The 10946-nt window shown below is 38.8% G+C and overlaps 6 protein-coding genes across 11 annotated transcripts; 4 read left to right on the top strand and 2 right to left on the bottom strand.

Moving 5' to 3' along the window:
• Positions 1 to 61: 61 nt before the first annotated feature.
• Positions 62 to 4019, bottom strand: LOC107048273 (meiotic nuclear division protein 1 homolog). 4 transcript variants are annotated; one of them, XM_015271365.2, is made up of 5 exons: positions 3692 to 4019; positions 999 to 1293; positions 816 to 921; positions 607 to 753; positions 62 to 537 (listed from the first exon to the last, which is right to left on the bottom strand). In XM_015271365.2, exons 2-5 carry the CDS (start codon positions 1217 to 1219, stop codon positions 400 to 402), a joined length of 612 nt encoding a protein of 203 aa, XP_015126851.1. In that variant the 5' UTR covers positions 1220 to 1293; positions 3692 to 4019; the 3' UTR covers positions 62 to 399. The 4 variants fall into 4 exon arrangements, with proteins under 4 accessions (XP_015126851.1, XP_028982612.1, XP_028982611.1 ...); XM_029126779.1 differs by lacking the exon at positions 3692 to 4019 and adding an exon at positions 2126 to 2266 and having other exon boundaries at positions 999 to 2037; XM_029126778.1 differs by lacking the exon at positions 3692 to 4019 and adding an exon at positions 2126 to 2266 and having other exon boundaries at positions 999 to 2041.
• LOC107048275 (general transcription factor IIH subunit 5) lies at positions 74 to 1450 on the top strand. Its single transcript, XM_015271368.2, has 2 exons — positions 74 to 390; positions 1245 to 1450. Exons 1-2 carry the CDS (start codon positions 350 to 352, stop codon positions 1429 to 1431), a joined length of 228 nt encoding a protein of 75 aa, XP_015126854.1. The 5' UTR covers positions 74 to 349; the 3' UTR covers positions 1432 to 1450.
• LOC107048274 (zinc finger HIT domain-containing protein 1) lies at positions 1449 to 2110 on the top strand. Its single transcript, XM_015271366.2, has 2 exons — positions 1449 to 1605; positions 1704 to 2110. Exons 1-2 carry the CDS (start codon positions 1464 to 1466, stop codon positions 2024 to 2026), a joined length of 465 nt encoding a protein of 154 aa, XP_015126852.1. The 5' UTR covers positions 1449 to 1463; the 3' UTR covers positions 2027 to 2110.
• On the top strand, positions 2306 to 3694 carry LOC107048271 (inositol polyphosphate multikinase). The gene is made up of 5 exons (XM_015271362.2): positions 2306 to 2473; positions 2555 to 2622; positions 2718 to 2826; positions 2911 to 3171; positions 3524 to 3694. Exons 1-5 carry the CDS (start codon positions 2383 to 2385, stop codon positions 3667 to 3669), a joined length of 675 nt encoding a protein of 224 aa, XP_015126848.1. The 5' UTR covers positions 2306 to 2382; the 3' UTR covers positions 3670 to 3694.
• Positions 3796 to 6369, top strand: LOC107048269. Of its 3 annotated transcripts, XM_015271356.2 has the most exons (6): positions 3796 to 3957; positions 4098 to 4145; positions 4208 to 4299; positions 4594 to 5109; positions 5631 to 5826; positions 6017 to 6369. In XM_015271356.2, exons 2-6 carry the CDS (start codon positions 4141 to 4143, stop codon positions 6222 to 6224), a joined length of 1017 nt encoding a protein of 338 aa, XP_015126842.1. In that variant the 5' UTR covers positions 3796 to 3957; positions 4098 to 4140; the 3' UTR covers positions 6225 to 6369. The 3 variants fall into 3 exon arrangements, with proteins under 3 accessions (XP_015126842.1, XP_028982610.1, XP_015126843.1); XM_029126777.1 differs by having other exon boundaries at positions 3796 to 4145; XM_015271357.2 differs by having other exon boundaries at positions 4098 to 4299.
• A 1436-nt stretch (positions 6370 to 7805) lies between these two features.
• LOC107048267 (frizzled-2) lies at positions 7806 to 10349 on the bottom strand. Its single transcript, XM_015271354.1, has 4 exons — positions 9843 to 10349; positions 9045 to 9648; positions 8526 to 8905; positions 7806 to 8429 (listed from the first exon to the last, which is right to left on the bottom strand). Exons 1-4 carry the CDS (start codon positions 10057 to 10059, stop codon positions 7891 to 7893), a joined length of 1740 nt encoding a protein of 579 aa, XP_015126840.1. The 5' UTR covers positions 10060 to 10349; the 3' UTR covers positions 7806 to 7890.
• Between the last annotated feature and the right edge of the window lie 597 nt (positions 10350 to 10946).

Genomic DNA, 10946 nt, shown 5'->3' on the forward strand with positions numbered 1-10946 from the left:
CTCATGAGCATTTATTGAGACTGAGAGGCAGATGTTTTTTTTTTTCACATTTCGAATGGAATGGATTGCCAACAAATTTATTACACTATCGAAAATTTTATATTCATTAGTAAATTATTGGAGAGGCAAAAAAAACAACAATTATCTCTCGAGGAAAATTTATCCAATTTTGTCAAAAGGACAAAATTGTCTCTCTCTTTTTTAACGATACACCAGCCATCTGGTGATGAGAAATTCAACAAGACCTGCAACATTTTCTCTCTCCAATAAGTTTAACCTATAAACTGATATGGTCTTATGGTTAATAATCATAAATAACAATTCCCGTTGATATCGTAGAATAACTATTATGGGAATGGTGAATGTCACAAAGGGAATTTTAGTTGAGTGGTGAGTATTTTACTCGAGATAATCCAAATCCTCTGGGATGTGAAATTGTTTGTTGAGTGTCTCCTCTGAAATGTCGAATTTATTCTTGCACCAGCTCTGAATTGAGAATATATTGTCGGTCCATACATTAGCTGCTTCTTTGTATAGCTGTAATTAGAGAAAAATTATACAAGTCATGATGGAATTAAAATTCAGGTGATGATGATGGAGATGCACCTTTGCTTGCTCGTTGATTTTTTCAACGATTTCAGGATCACAATCACTGAAATTTGCTATTTGTTTTGTCAACTCAATTTCCTTTTGCTTCAATTGTTCGAGCTCTTGGATCACCTTCTGTCTCTCCTCTGTGTCTTCCTTAGCCACCTTAATATGAATTTCATTAATTGGATAGTAGTAGACTGAAAATTTTCAAATAAATTACTTACCGAAATTGTTTCCATTTCTGCATTGAGTTTTTGTAATTTGAATTCTGCTGCTACAATAACTTTATTTGTCTCTGCAATTCGTTGTTCAACAGCTACTATTTTCTCTCTGAAGAAAAAGACAAATGACATTAATTAGAATATAGATATTATGATATTAAATGTAGGTTAAGAATTAATAGATACCCGGGGAATGCCCAGAAATAAATAGCAGATCCAATTTTGGCAGAATTAACAAGTCCATCATCCACCAATGCTTGCAATACATCTTTTACACTCTGCACAACAATTCCCTTCTCCTGTGAAGAAATTTTTTCAATTTCTTTGAGTGTAAAAAAATCCTCCCTCTCATGGAATATCTGGAGCATGCGTGTACGTTTCTCATCCAATGTAACACGTTTAGACATGATGATGATGGCTGATAATTTTCAGTGATGCAGCTATGAAACAATTTCTCCTTCACTTGGACGAGACTTTTGCCCTGGGAAGAAAATTTATAATTCAGGATCTCGACGAAAAACATCTCTTCATATCAGCTGATATTCTGGAGACTCTGCAAGCTAAAGTTGATGATCTCATGGATCAGATATCGTTTCCACTCGCTGACAAGGGATTGTGAATTGTTTTAAACTTGAAGGAAATACGAAAGAGATGGCAGCGAGGGAATCTGGCAGAATTAAAGATGCTTATCAAAAGAGAGTTCTTGATGATGCGGCAAGAAAGCGAAGGCAGAAGAAGGCACTTGAGGCTTTGGAACAGGATAATTTTCATGATGATCCACATGCAGATTTAGGTATTTAATGCCATTCAATGCTATCATCAATTTCTCTTGCATTATTATATATTATTATTTTAACTAATTGAAATTGATATTATTTTTGCATAATTTAGTAATGAGCAAGAAAGTCCCCAAATTCCAAGAGTCCCTAGACGGTCGTGGTCCAAGGAAGAAGAAGACTCGTTCAGCAGAGTACTACAAACAACGTTTTCGAAAGAGCTTTGCACAATTAGTAGAGGAGGATGCCAATAATAATCCAGCACCACCCAACTACTCGAGTGCCCAAGCATCACCATCTAAATTCCCTGAGAGACATTTTTGCGCTGTTTGTGGTTTTCCCAGTAATTATACATGCATACCCTGTGGTGCGAGGTATTGCACTGTTAGGTGTTTAGGAACACATCTCGATACTAGATGCCTCAAATGGACTGCATAAAATTTTCACATCTTTCTGACACAATTATATTATATTATTATTATTATTATTATTATTTAATAAATAAACCAATCATTTCCTCTATGTCGTTATCATTACCTGCATTTATTTATTCCTGTTGTTTTTTTTTCGTATTATTTATTGTCGTTGATTATTTTGTGTCTGGGATGTGATTTACTTATCTTTTGGTTATATTTGAGATGTTTACATATTTACAGCACACACACACGCGCGTGTGGCGCGGGGTGGGGCTGCTTTTATTTTTCATAGAGTGTCGCCTTAAAGGCATATAATAATGGCGCATTCTGATTGAATCAGTTGGATACACATCTCTTTTCGCAACGTATGTATGATCAATGATGATGATGATGAATTTACCATCAGGAATGAGCTGGTTAGCCAGTCAAGTTGCTGGACATCATTCGGATCCAGCGAAAAACAATATTCGTGAGTATTATTCTCTTTTGTTTTTTTCTACCCATCTATCTGCGACTAGATTGTTGTCTTTCATCTCTACTTGAGCTATAGGAATCATTGAAACAAACAATGGATGTGTTTTGAAAGCCGGGCAAAAGGAAGATCTTCAGACGCGTGAGGTGACAGAATAAACTATAATTTATTAATTTTTTCCTCTCTCTTTTTTTTTGCCTTTTCTCAACCACAATTTTTCATTTTTCATGTTACATTTTAGGTATCATTCTATGAAAAAATAAAAAATTCTGATGAATCACTATATAATGAATTACGGACATTAACTCCAAAATATTTTGGTACAAGAGAATTACTATTGGGGAAGAGAAGTGAGTTGCTGATGTGCACAATTAAAAAATCACTCGCATTATTGATTGAAATATTATATTAAATAAAAATGATGAATTGCTCAGGGATTCAATTTATTGTTTTGGAGGACATCACTGTTGGTATGATTGAGCCCTGTGTAATGGACATAAAAATAGGTAAACGTACGTGGGATCCTTTAGCGAGTATTGAGAAACGAGCAGCTGAGGAAGTGAAATACGTCGAGTCCAAGAAAGCTTATGGCTTCTGCATCCCTGGATTTCAAGTTTATGATTTGTCAACGAGGGATTTTAAAAAATTTGGCAAAGATTATGGAAAGAGGTTGAATAAGGAAACTACTGTCCAAGGTAGTATAGTAGTCCATTGTATTTTACACCGGCGATTTTCCACCCTCCCGAGACTTTATATATTATTCCATTCTCTTATTCCATTTTTTTTCAGCTTTGGAAATATTTTTAAATGCAGGAGATAATAGTCATAAATTGGGACTTGATAAAATACTGTTAAATCAATTGATAAATTCGTTGAAAAAAATTGAAGACTTTTTCAAGAGGCAAAAGAGTTTAAGATTTTATTCTAGTTCAATTTTGATTGCGTATGATGCTCATTGCCTTCGAAAACTGGGAGAAAAAAAATTGTCTTCATCTTCTTCTTATGAGAATTCTGTAATTGATGATGAAACTAATCCACGCTTGACAGGAGACTGCCCCGAGGAAATTAACTGTCTTCGCGTCAAAATGATCGACTTTACTCACGTCTTCTCAGCCGAGAATGAGAACCTAGACATCAATTACCTCGCAGGCATCACGAATCTCGTTAAAGTACTTGAGTCATTAATTAGATAAAAAAATAAAAATTTTACAAAACCTTTTTTCGGCGTTGCTAATAGTCCATTTACTTGTCCGCTGGCTGATTCAACTTATTATATTTTCTACTGCCCGATGCCCAGTTCGATTCTCGCCGCACAGTTGGTAAATACCCTTGAAAAATGACAATAATCCCGCCGTCTTTCACCGTGCTGCCATCATTAAAAATGTCGACTGGTAAGACATTTCCTGAATAAGACATCACTTGTCTTTAATTCATGACTTGTCCGTTGAATGGAAAATTCATTTAATTCTTGGCCATCTCAAGTAAGTGCCTCAATATATTGTACAAGTATCAGATCGCTCGCTAGAACTGGTTCAAACTGGTTAGACGACTTTGCCATTCGCCGACGGCTGCGGCGTGGGGGAAGGGAGTTGTTTGTACATATAATAACGTGAAGTTGAAGTGTTGGAGCGTTGGAGGTCATCTAGCCAGCCGCCTCGCCTCGGATGAGGTAATTGTGCAGTCTGCACTGTCACTTTGGTCACAAGTTTTCAAGTGCAAGTAAATTTCTAGAGGGATTGGATTTGGGGGATTAGACATGGCTCTGACACGTATCGGGTGCTCCAAGGACCTCCCGATCATACTAACGAGGCTCAATCATGGAGGTAATTGAAGTTGTTTATTTTTTTCTGATTTTCAGAATTATGTGGGTTGTTAATTAGCATTGACTGTAGCGGCTAGAGCTGCCTATTTATCATCATTATCGTTACAATGGGGCGACATTCTGCGTGTGCAGAAACATGAATGAAATGTCAAGACATTTTTCTCCATCACCAATGGATTATTTTCACTTCAGTCCTCTTTCCCCAGAAAATAAAAATCGCTTATTGCTTAATCAGGTGCGAAACATCATTTCTCTCCTCTGGAGTAATTAAAAAAAGTCCACCCCTCACTTGCAGCGAATGTTCCCCTGGGAAGGGCCAACAGCAGACCCCTCGATCCTCGTTGCTCAGACCTTCAGGGACCAGCGAATTTCCATCTCTCCGGAGCTCGTCGTTACCCCGAAGCCCCCGCCCTCCCTCTTCCGGGGAATCTGTCCGAGATATTTAGCAACGAGACCGGTCGATTCGCCCCGGAGAGGGTCAGGGACATCACCACCCCCATGATGCTTTACGGCACCAACACCACCAAGACCTGGGACAAATCATCCTGGATGTCCACCAGTACCAGCACCAGCACCAGCACCTTTTGGGACTCCCACGTGGACTCGTACGACTGCTTTGGGGCAATCAGTCTCAGTGGCATCATGCAGACCAATGTACCGCATCCTTGCAAGTCCACGGCAAGGGGAACACACATGAACATGCCTGGGGGGCAGTGGGTGCAGAATGGAAAATATATCGCTGAGTACATGCAGAAAAATCACTATGACTTCATCAGGAAGAATTTTTATTCTAAAACATCGGGGGGAAATGGTAATTAGGATGGTGATGGTGATGGTATTGATTAATTAGTCGCTGCGTTGAATGTTGATGATCAATTTTTTGTTATTAATGATGAAACATTGATACTCTTTAATCTTTTTTTGAATTTTACATAATTGAGATCAGTTGGGAAGTGGTAAAAGTAGGATTTTCGTGCTATTTTTTAGGATTATAGGATCTAAATGATGAAAATTTTTTTTGTGGGAAATTGAATTCTCACAAAAAAATATTTTCAACATGTATCAATAAAACAAAACAAATGTTTCAACATGGATTCTGTATGAAATTTCATTAATTTCCTTTTTTTAATGTCTAATGCCTTTAAATGTGTTTCTAAACGTCTTCTAGCCACAAAAAATATATTTCCATTTTTCTCAAGCGACTCGTCACCTCTCGACTAATATCTCTCCTCAGAAATATTCATTAATAAATTAATTGGGCATAACAGATTAATAGATTAACATTTCCATTTTTCCTCCAGTAAAAAATGGTGATGGATAGTAATTTCTCAGGTTCCATCATCAAGGCTTGCTACTCAACAAGTGCAGCAGAACCTCCAAAAATATCAGAGAATACCACTGATGAAAATAAATTAACTAACGCTGAGAAACTTAAAAGGGCTGTCAAGGATTATGGCAGCACTGTCATCGTATTTCACATAGGCATTTCACTATTATCGCTTGGTGCTTTCTACGCTCTTGTTTCTAGGTCAGTCATCACAAAAAACAACATTTCAAAATCGTTTCAGGCTCTGTTTTTTTTTTTGTTTTGGTATTATCATAGTAATGAAGGGTCTACAGTCCCACAATTATTTGTGGGAAATTCGATTGTCTACAACAAATGTCCAACGACTTTTCTTCATTTCCAATATCTCAATGGTCAGTGTCTTTTTTTTTAGTGGTTTAGACCTCACATCACTCGTCAAACTTATCCCCAACTCGAGTGAACGCCTCGAGACTATAATGACAGGCTCATCAACATTTCTGGTTGCGTACGCAGTACATAAGGTCTTCGCCCCTGTGAGAATATCGATAACTCTGGCATCCACACCATTCATTGTCAGATATCTTCGAAGAATTGGCATTCTGAAAATGCCCAAAACGTGATGAAACTATTGATGCATGAGATTGGATCTATCGCACTAAAATTGTGAGATGGGAATGAGAAAATTTGTTGAAACTGAAGAATTGGTTCAGATTAAAATGGGATTTACACGATATTTTTGCAACAAAATAAAGGTTTTGGAAGACACTTGGTTTGTTTATTCATTGTGTACTGAATTTTTATTATATATAAAGAATATAATGATTAATTTTACACAGTTCGACGTTTAATTTTAACATACGACATTCTGCGTGTGCAGAAACATGAACACGCACACTGTCCACATATTTTCTTTTTTTTTTTTTGTTCATATAATATATTTGAATTACTGTATTTATCAATTTTGATTAGAATATAATCTTCCAACTGTGTTAAGCGTATTTACTTACACGATACACCAAAGAAGCTCGACATGGTATTGATGGACGAATTGAGATTTTTCAGAATTAACGAATAGGAATTAATTTTTCAATTAATTGGAGGAAAAAATACAATTTGTATGAGCAATTGGGAATTAATTTAGAAGTGTAGTTCAATTTTTCAAGCTTTGTTGATTGAATGAGGAATTATCTCGTTGAGGATTTTAGGAGAAAATATCAAGACATTTTTCTCCATCTCCAAGAGATAAATCCTTTTCCAATTTTGTAATTAATGAACATTCTCTTACTCTTCTAATATTAATTAACCTATAACCTAAACGACAAATTAAATCTCAGTGAAGTGCCAGGACAATTCTCACAACGTCAAATGGCAGATTGTTATTATTTACATGCATGACACTTAAAAAATATTATAATACATAGCAAAACTAAAGCATTTATATACAATGTGTCTCATCAACTACCTCAAGTAGCCAAAAAGTCTTGTTATTATTATTATTATTATAAACATTTTCAAAAGTTCGACGAGCCTAGTCTCCAATAAAAGTCTTATCTCGAGTATTTTTCTAGTTACTTAGTCACGAAATTAAAAACTAATCGTAAAATCAGCTGTTGAAAAAAAATTCTCCTCGTCAATGAGTTAAAAACAATCATGATCGAATAACAAAAAATGAGCAACATTTTGATTGTGGACGTATGAAGATTATGCATAAACTTTGAACACGTTCAACCACTTAGCAATTTGAGCTGAGTTATAGAATTATTGGACCAATGAAATTTTGAGATTCTTATTGAAATTTAAAAAATCCTAGATACTTAATTGGTATTTAATAGTGAGCGTAATTAAATAATACAATTTAATATTCAAAAATCACGAATTTTGCATCTATACTTTCACTTTCTGCTTTGAGATTTAGCAAAAATCATCATTTCTGTCTATTTAATCGTGTAATTGACGACATTTCGAGGACAACACTCTAATAAAATGACTGATGACATTATTTTCACTTGAGTCTTTCTTTAAAAATGAACAGATTATTATTTGGTCCATTTCCTGATGATTCCATCAATGGATGGAATAATTAAAAGACAGCAGAGAGAGAGTACCGTCCTCTCATCGTCTCCAGTCGAACATTGTTGAGAAAAAAAAAATTGCCAAACATTTTTTGCTAAATATCTCTAAATCAGAGAAATTCTCTTGAAAAAAGTTGTATGCAAAAAAATTTTTTCACGAGCATTTTTTCTTTTCAATTCCAAAACAATTGAAGAATAATCATCCTTAATAATGCTACACGTAAGCCTCGACACGTCGTCCCCGTATGTGATTGAAGAACTGCCTCCAGGTGGTCAAAGTCTTGTTGGACCACACCCAGAAGCTGCTGGTGATGCCCACGATCATGGCCATGAGGTACTTGATCATAAAGACCTCGAACTCAGGACGATAACCCACATCCCTGGTGCGTTCACCCACTGGACAGGGAATGGAGTAAAGTGACTGTGGCAGTGGTCTCGAGCACATCTCCATGTTCCAGGTGAGCATCCAGTGATCGAAGTAGGCTTGCTCGTAGAAGAGACAGGCGATAACTATGAGGGCTGGCACTGTGTAGAGAACTGAGAATATTCCAATGCGAATCATGAGTTTTTCGAGCTTGTCAGTCTTGGTTCCGTCGTGTTTCATGACTGTGCGGATGCGGAAGAGGGAGACGAAGCCAGCGAGAAGGAATATTGTTCCCAGGACGAGGTACACGCAGAGGGGGGCCAGAACGAAACCACGAAGGGCTTCAACGTTCCAGAGACCCACGTAGCAGACGCCTGACAGGATATCACCTGGGGGAGAAATTGAAATGTCACAAGATATTTTTTCTGGCCAATTATTCATAAAACAAAAACTGTCTCGTCTTATTTTGGAGTGATTATCATTACCTTCGACCTTTCCCATAGCAAGAATAGTAACAGTCTTGATGGCGGGCGCAGCCCAAGCAGCAAGATGAAAATACTGTGAATTAGCTTCAATGGCTTCGTGTCCCCATTTCAGTCCAGCAGCGAGGAACCAGGTGAGGGTGAGTATGACCCACCAAATACTAGAAGCCATTCCAAAGAAGTAGAGAACCATGAACAACAGTGTGCACCACTCGTGCTTGGTCCCTTGGGTGATTGTCGACACCATCTGGACCTGGACATCGGGGGGATGGGGAAAGGGTTTTTTGCATGATATTGTGTTCCCTGATGCCCATCCCACAACGTAGACCAGGGCCACCATCAGGTAGCAGACTGACAAGAATATTATTGGTCTCTCTGGGTATCTGAGGAAAATTCATCAAATTGACAATTCAAGAAGCTTCAAGAAGCTTTCTTTACAACAAGAAAATTATTCAATTATTATCTTAATGAATAATGGATGATAATAGTATTATTTTTGAAAAAGCTTTTTTTGAAGCCCACCTGAAGCGATCAGTGTCAATGAGGAACGTCAGGAAGGTGAAGAAGCATGAGCCAGCGCAGAGGGCAGCCCACGTGCCCACCCACGCCCTGGAGAACCTCTTCTCCTGCTCCGAGAAGAACATGCCATCGCAGGGCGCCCCGCAGTTTCTCACGACCTTGCCACCGACCTTGAGGGAGTAGCCATGCTCCTCAGGAACACTGAACTGAATTGGGCAGACGAAGCCATGGTCCCGGGCCCCCAGGAGGTCCCCATAGGGCTTCAGCCCGTGCCACGATGGCTGAAACTCAGGTAGTGGCACCCTCAGGGGTGGCTGGATAGTTGTGGAGATTCTCGGACTCGTCTCGTTGTTCCCCACGCACAGCACCTCGGGGTCCTCCCCGTACTCCGGTAATTTCGAGCAATCGAGACTCGGGGGCCACTGGAAGCCAAAGTTCCGCATGATCCCCTCGCAACCAACACGCGCCCTCTCGCAGATCGAGCGACATGGGGGCAGGGGCCTCTCGAGAATCGTGCAGACCGGTGCGTACATCAGGCAGAGAAAGAACTTGAGGTCGGGACTGCAGTCTACTTTCACTAGAGGCGCGTACTGATGGACTTCCTGACCTGAGAGACATTGAATTCAGTTGGGGTTTAATGTGTAATCTTATTATTATTCAACAGGGAGTTTCAAGGGATTACTCATTAAGTAAGAAGGCAATCTATTAAATCATTCTCGATGAATATTTCCAAATTTTGCTGAAAAAAGTCATAAAACTCATCTACCGCAAAAAGATAAAAAATTTCGGAGAAAAACTGACCTGCTTCCTCCTGCTTCTGGTGCTTCAGGAGGTTGGGCATCATCGTCTGGTTGTACGGGAGGTTCACGCACAGGTTTATCGTTATCGGCTCGCATCTCCCGTGATGCTCCAGCTCGTCAGTCATGTCCAGTCCCGAAGTTCCCGCATTCTCAACACATATCAGGGAGGCAATTGTTAGGGGCACAATCAGGCCAATTTTCCAGGGGCTGAGGGACATTTTCGGGGGTTGTGCACTTGTTTGGGATCACCGAGGGATGGATTCACTCACTGAGAGACAGGCGATCGGCGCCCATTTTCACGAAACTATTCTCGCGAGATGCGGCAAATTCTGGAGGTTCTGGAGGCTCAGGGGATTTCGAGAGCTTCAGGAATTTTTGGGAGTGCAACGCCAGTTTTTTAGAGACAGGAGGGTTTTTTTTCTTGCGGCCCGAGGTGGAGATAATGAACGGTGGACGCGAATTGTATTGGGGGGCTAAGGAACGCCGCGAGAAACACTCAGGAAATTGTGTAAACAGACCGCGGAAGATAAATTGCGAAGCGAGAGGGGGATGCTAATACATACGTTCGTTTGGGTGATCTAGGGAGTTCTGGGGGATTGTAGGGGGCGGGAAGGATGAGGATTTTTTGAAGGCTCCTTTGAGGAAAGCTGCTGATGGATGCACTTTTTATTAAGAATTTAATGAGCTAGAAAATTGAAATCATGTTTATCAAGTATTTAATTATCTCCTTAATAAAAGAATTTACGAGAAAATATCATAAAGTATTTTTTACCGAGAATAATTTGATGGATTTTGTATTGTTGATTTTCCTCAGATATCCAGAGAGAGAGAGAGAGAGAGAGGGACAGTTGTAGTCATACTCAACCTCACCTGGTTCCTCGTTGCTGAATTGAAATGGGCATATTTTCATATTGCTGCTTGGGCTTGGGCCTGCCATCAAGACTGTTACTATTGCTTGCTATGGGAAAGGTCGAAGGTAATTATGAAGGATAATTATGATTAAAATCGATAACAGCAATTAAGGAAATGGTTGAATAACAACTCCGAAGAATCAATTGATCATCAAGTTTTTGATTTTTATTTTCTTCTTGTTTTTTTTTTTTTT

The sequence above is a fragment of the Diachasma alloeum genome, unplaced genomic scaffold, assembly GCF_001412515.2.
Source record: "Diachasma alloeum isolate Michigan unplaced genomic scaffold, Dall2.0 Dall_scaffold_00186, whole genome shotgun sequence".
NCBI lineage: Eukaryota > Metazoa > Arthropoda > Insecta > Hymenoptera > Braconidae > Diachasma > Diachasma alloeum.